Raw genomic sequence first — 6,985 nt, 5'->3', positions numbered from 1 at the left:
CTGTATGGTAAAATTTCCCCATTACAGTATAAAAGAGCTCAATAGTAATCAAGTTTTCACAATAGATACAGAAAAATTCCTGGGTTGAAAGCACAAAAGATGCGAATCCTACATCGGCCAGCAGATGGAGACATTGCGCATTTTATGCAGAATTGTAAACAGTTTTTTTCTTGTCAGAGTGCCCTTAATGACCAACAGATCTTGACTTAACCCACCCCGTCAGTCAGCAAGATTAAATCAATTTATTTTCACTTTACTAACTGTTTTTCCTCTTTAATGGAACATCTTCAGAAAACAGAGCTAGATTTTTCCATGTTCAATAACAACTTAACATAAACCAAATGCTGCACTTTTAAATGAACACTTTCAGACTTAATTTATACTTAATTTATTCAACATAAATTGCCTGCCAAGTTGGTGTAATTGTAATTAAAGAAAAGTATTATGAATTTGTTTTTTTTCAGGTGCCGATGATCATTTGCTGATAAACCGTTTGGTTTGTCTTCTAAATGTTTATTTTGACCTTTTAATAATGTGTCAATATGATTGTACAGTGTGGTGAGCACAACTTGTTCAGATACAAAAGAACCAAATTTCATACACACTGACCATCAAAAACAGATCTAGATCAGGAAATGTTCCCCGTAGTGCACCAATGAAATGAGCTCTCTGGGAATGTCTTCAGAGAGATATTGAAAGCCGGACTTAATCGGCAGAATGCATGAGTCAGTTTTCTCTGTTTATCATGACCTCGTGTGACCTCATGTACAGAGAGAAATACAGCAGAACAGATGTGTTGACTTTCAATCTTTGGTGCAGTTCCATCTTACAGTCTGAAAATCTGGTCTGACGTTAGAATCCATACTAATGGCCATTTGGGACAGGCCGACATCCCACAAGAGGATCATTTGAAACATTTAGAAATAAATCAGCTTACATGGATTTTTGGTCTTTAAAAGCATTATTTACATGCAGAACAAAACTATCAGAAAACTCAGATCTTAAAAATGCAAGAAACCTATGAAAACTAAAAAAACCTACAAAAGACATCCTCCCTGCTCTTGATAATAATATGTCAACAGACTTAACTGAATAATCCGACAGAAGTTGTTAAATGCACTTATGTTCTTACTGTAAAAAGTCACTGTCTGGTGTGACTCTGACTAAGATTAATAAAACCGCATGACACAGATCTCGGCTGAACATCTCCCTATTTTACTATTTTCAGAAGAGGTTTACACAGTCATTTTAATTCTGCATGCAAAAGAAGTGTAGTAATCCATGACTGAGATGTAAAAAGGGGCACCACAGAAACTAAAAAAGTCTACTTGAACCCAAGAAGAATGGTAACAGGCATTAGGTAAACACAATCATATTTTTATGATAATATACACCTTGTGTGCAAACTGGTTCAAACTAGATGTAACTGATTCTCACTGGGGCAATAACGGCTAACTCAGTGTCAACATTAAAACTTGCTCTTATCTTAGTTAACAGACACTTTTATTTCCATGACATCTACTGTGACTTTGCTGGTGTTGACGGATTTGCTTTTAGCATAAAACAATCGTAGGCTTAAGTTTGAAAAGGTCTACATGAATTACTTCTGTAAAGTAAATAATAAACTAATGTAACATTTGAAAATTACCAAATGTCCCCACAAACATTGAACAAGGAAACACCACAAAAAAATGCATCTCTTTTTTTTGTAAATATTTAAAGGTTTCTCAGATCAAGAGTTACTTCGCAAGAAAAGTGACCTAAGATGTTTAGTCTTGTCTTATGAAAGAAAATGCAAATTAAGTTAGTTTATGTTTAAAACAAGCGAATTTAAATAAAATTTTCTATGGCAGTTTTTTTTGCTTATTTTCAAGTAAACGCAGGTCTTCCCTGATTGAAGAATTCGTATATGTTTGAGAAAAAAAGACAAAGATGCTTAGTAAGAAATTACCATTTGCACGAAAACATTGAAAGAAAAATATAATTTTAATATTTTTACAAAATGTGTGTTGACATAACACTGTCTGAATATCCAAAAATAATAATCCAACAGAATTGCTTCCCAAAACAATTTCAAGATTGCATCATTGGTAGGCTATTTCTACATCTCTTGACAATCGCATCCACTGCTTCAGTCTGTTTCGAATGTTCTCCAGGTTTCAAAAAGCATCAATACTCCACTTTTCTCCACCCACAGTTCGGTCACTTCTCTCTGTATGTTCGCACAATACAGCAGGGTTTAGGTGAATAAAGCCACCACAAGTTCAGCATCAGAACATCAGCCTCCAGGGTCTGGATGTACGAGCACGGCCTCTTTCTCAGTGCGCGTACCTGCGCATCTGCACACCTAAGCGAAGTGTAAACGACCGGCGCGTCAGTCCTGTAATGAGCATGAATCTGTCTCTTTTATCCGTTTGAAGAGTCAAGAGCGCTTTGGAGATGCACTCGGGGTCCTGGTAATGTGTGAGAATGATCTTTGCTCTCTCGATCGCCTTCGTGTCTCCCGCTTTCTCAAAGAGTTCAACGAGCACGCCCCAGTTGATGTTCTCGAAGATGTTTGCCGACGCTTTCTTGCGGTGCGCGGTGTCGAACCGGACGGCATTCACGGTGGGACTTACGCAGCACGAGCCTGATGGTGAGTAGAAAGACATTTTAGAGATCTACTGTGTATGTTAACAGTGTAGCACTCACTGACTAACAGACAGTTTTATAAAGGGCCGTCTGACAGAGAACTCCATCATGAAATGACATCACAGACCGGTAAGTGACCGCCCATGTTCAAGTTTGAGAGAACTTTGAGGGAGCTCTTCTTCTGATGTAAATATATTTCTAAATAATAGACTTACTAGTAAACAGTCTTTTGCAATACTGTTCAGAAGTTAAACTCATTTAACATCTTAATTTTCCCACATCTTTTACTGTAAAATACGGTGGCCGCTAGGTCTCACTGCGCTGCAACAGAAGAAAACACATGCAAACACAAAAAACACAAGCAAATTCAGAAAGCTTCTTTATTAGTTTGGCGACAAATGTCCTGCAAATACTCAAACGCAAACAAACACAGAAACGCGCTGCATATACTCGCAACACAAACAAACACAGTATCGCGCGGCAAATTCTCGCAACACAAACAAACACAGAAACGAAGCTTCACTTTGACTGTTCAAATTCGTTAGTGGAGTTGTCAGTCACATTGAAGGTTATTGCTTTATAACTTTATTTTAACTTTCTTAACGTAAGTCCTTAGGATATTATTAGCCTGTCGATTTGAACAGTTTAACAAAAACTATGAAACGTATAGCTGCTCGACTTACTTAAACAAGTGTCACTATAAAAATTAATTATATAAAAACTATAAAGGTTTAAAAAAATGATAAAAAACTTATTCTAGTCGACATAGTCAATGTGGCTGACACTCCACTAATGAATTTGAACAGTCAAAATGAAGCTCGTCCCAATCAGGTGCATCAGTTTTTGGGGTCCCCCGTTTACACACATACAGGTGTCATTTTCATATAAATTCACTGTTTATGGGTGCGTGTTTTAAGCTAAATTATTATTTTTAATTCCGTGAACTACTGACAGTTTTGCGACATTCTTAATTAAATTTCCTTTCCTTTTATTTTATTTGAATTTAATTTCAGAAAATTGAAATAGGACAAACTGGTTAAATTAACAAAAAGTGCCATGTAATTAATTATATACATCGTCAATGCGAAGACACGAATATGCAAACGCGCGTGAATCTCCTCTTCCGTGCAAATTGAAAATCTTTGTCAGCTCGCGTCACTCACGCGAAAATAACGAACGTTCCCGCGAGAAATAAAGACCGTGGAACGCGATTGTTTGCGTTTGATGTGAACCAAGCATTTGTGAAGTAGCTCTAAACTTTTATTGCCGGTTTCACAGACCAGGCTTCCAGACTAAACATGAATGTTTGAGCTGTTGTAACTGAAAATAATTTTCAGAGTCGTTACTACTGCCACTTTAACTAAGGCGCGGTACTGGATTAAGCTAAAACCAGTGCTCGAATTGAAGGGGGGGGCTCAGGGGATCCGGGATCCCCCATAAGGCATAAGGGGCCCAATGAGAAGAAAAAAAAAGTATTTGAGTAAAAATTATTATAATAAATCCTATAAAATTCATGCAATGGATATGGTATATTTTGTGAATTAATTATTTACAATGATTTATGTTAAGGTTTTTTTATAGGCTAGTTGTCATATAATTATTAAATTTATTGTGTATTTTATATAAATTGTATATTGCGAGACTAACCCCCACCAAAAAAAGTCTTATTAGAGGGATAAGACTTGCTTCAATTCGAGCACTGGATTAGACTGTACATTCTACATTATATAGCCTACTGTAGTATTAGATTATTATATATGTTATATAAAAACTCCAAAAAGCGCATCCATGGATCAAAGAACTGCTCGACACAGCTCTGTGGTCTTAACAAAGGTCTTTGATTGAAAAATGTCGTCCATGCCTTAAGGGAAATCTAAGGTATGAAAGTGCACTATAATACACTTAAATATACTTTGTGCTTTTGTCACACAATTGGGTTCTTAAGCTTAAATACAAAAATGATCAAATATACTTAAGATCTAACTGTGCTATTCCGAGACACCATGAACTACAAAAGCTATATTTGTTGTATATTAAGTACAAAATGAATGTATGACAATAAAGCACTTTAAGTAAATTATGGAAGAGTATGTACTACGTAGTGCACTTTTTTTTTTACCCGGGATAACAACCTCTTGTGGTCAGCATTAGTTTGGGATAAGTGAAAGTGTTAAAATAATTTAAACAAAAAAAATCTACCCATCAAAATGACTCATTGGTCAACATAAAATATGTTATGTTGTTTATTTCATTTTGGGTAAAAACATCCTGGTCATTCTAAACAAGAAATTTAGCAACCTATAGATTGTCCTATTGCCGGCTAACGTAAACAAATCCCGTAAACATTGTTTATATTTTGTACCCAGTGGCTGTTCTTATAATTTCTCTATGATGGGAACCGAAAGAGTTTCTGGGGAATCCGAACACGTGGTACTATTTTTATTACAGTAGTGCAGGCCGTCATCAGGCGCGACCCTCAGAGCATTTTTCCAGCTCAGACGAGCGGGGGTCACAGGGAACCATGTGAATAGTAAACTAAACAAACGTTTTAATTGGAATTTTGTTTTTTGTTTCAAAAGTACATCAAAAGTAAAGATGTTCACCCATAGATGAAAATTCTGCTGTTAGCCTGTTAACCCTTGCATGTTTTCCTTATCTTTCTGGTGATATTTGTTTGCAACACAAAAGTAAAATTCAGCGGTTATTTATTCTTATTACTTCATCATTTTAGGCTTTCAGTTAAAGGTTGATCATATTGACATACTTTTCCACTAATCGTTTGATTCATGTTGTTTCAAATTGTATTGACTTTTTCGTCTGTTGGTCACAAAAGAAGATATTTTGAGAAATGTCTCTGTTGTTTTGTGTTCATGGAAGTCAATTGGAATCAATGTTGTTTGCTTACCAACATTATTCAAAAGATCGTCTTTTGTGTCCAGCAAAAGCAATAAAACCATTTAGGCAGTACTGGAATTCAACAAAGTCTTATGGGGGTCTCCCTCATAAGACTTTTTTTGGTGGGGGTTAGTCTCACGATATACAATTTATACAAAATACACAATATATTTGATAATTATATGCATAACTATATACTATTTATTAAAAACAGGCTTACATAAAAGAACAGGCTTCTTTCACTGTCCTACACTTAGCAGTCTTTAGATGTGGGGCGGGGCATTTCAAATTGAAAGAGACATGACTTAACATCAATTATTGTAAATAATTAATTCACAAAATTTACCATATCCTTTGAAGGATTAGTCTCCCCCTTCAATTCCAACACTGCATTTAGGTTTGGAAGGACATGAGTGTGAGTAAATGTTTTGTTTATTATTATTCTTGGGCTCCTTTTTATTAAAGTCAATGGACTTGTGACGTGTTTTGAGAACAGCGCACTCTAGCGGCTCAAAAGAAGAACGCGCACATATTACTGATAACTTTAGTTGATCATTTACAGTGTTTAAGGGTGAACAGAGAAATAAAACCAGATAAAAAATGTCTAAAACTGATGACAGCTAGTGTTGACTGAAACATGAACTAACATGCCCTGCATTTGAATATCATGGGTTTAAGGATCTTTCAGTCCACGATCATCACTGGTTGTTCCTTGACGTAAAAACCTTAAAAATATATACAGACCTGTCCCTTGATTTATAAAAACAAGGCAAAAACATAAAGTTTGCTTTAAATTGAACTGCTTAAAAAAATATTTTCCAGAGAATAACAAAAGTCTCTAATGTTTGTCAAAAACGAGACTACAATACCCAGTTATTCCATAAGAGGGCGCTCTTGACTGTACAATTGATCGAGTCTAAAGAGCATGACAGAGTACATAACCACAATGATCATAAACCACAATAATCCAACATTCTGCTCTTACCTGAACCTCCACAGACACTGCTTTACTGTAAAAGATCTGCAACACATTGAAAAACTTACAAAACACCATCATTCGTCATTATTATCCGGCCAATGGTCTGGTCAATAACATTTTATCAAATTATATCAGAATTTATTTGACCATGTCATTCATAAATGATGTACACAATATTCACCTTACAAACACAGCCGTCTTTATGTTAGTTGGTCTATTCTAATAAGTACCAATACTCATTCATGACTGAACTGTACACACCAGTACTTCATGTATCTGCTCTTTCGGACTGTTTATACACACAGCATCATTTGCACTCTATACTGCTCACTTGCACACCAGGAATACTACACTGAATGCTCATTTGCACTAATGGACTACTCTCATAACTAGATTACCTCATCTACTGCACTGTAACTTCAATAACTGCACCAACTTCTCTACTGCACTGTAACTCATCTATTGCATAACTGCATCTAT

General features: G+C 35.7%; 1 protein-coding gene across 1 annotated transcript; it reads right to left on the bottom strand.

Annotated features, from left to right (window-relative positions):
- Positions 1–1,967: 1,967 nt before the first annotated feature.
- Positions 1,968–4,189, bottom strand: LOC130412147 (transcriptional and immune response regulator-like). Its single transcript, XM_056737296.1, has one exon. It carries the CDS (start codon positions 2,649–2,651, stop codon positions 2,319–2,321), a length of 333 nt encoding a protein of 110 aa, XP_056593274.1. The 5' UTR covers positions 2,652–4,189; the 3' UTR covers positions 1,968–2,318.
- Between the last annotated feature and the right edge of the window lie 2,796 nt (positions 4,190–6,985).

This window comes from Triplophysa dalaica, chromosome 22, assembly GCF_015846415.1.
Source record: "Triplophysa dalaica isolate WHDGS20190420 chromosome 22, ASM1584641v1, whole genome shotgun sequence".
Lineage (NCBI taxonomy): Eukaryota > Metazoa > Chordata > Actinopteri > Cypriniformes > Nemacheilidae > Triplophysa > Triplophysa dalaica.
This window is presented reverse-complemented; position numbering and strand designations above follow the sequence as displayed.

Coding starts and splice junctions, on each gene's coding strand:
- LOC130412147 (XM_056737296.1), bottom strand. CDS start 2,651: ATGTCTTTCTACTCACCATCAGGCTCGTGCTGCGTAAGTCCCACCGTG.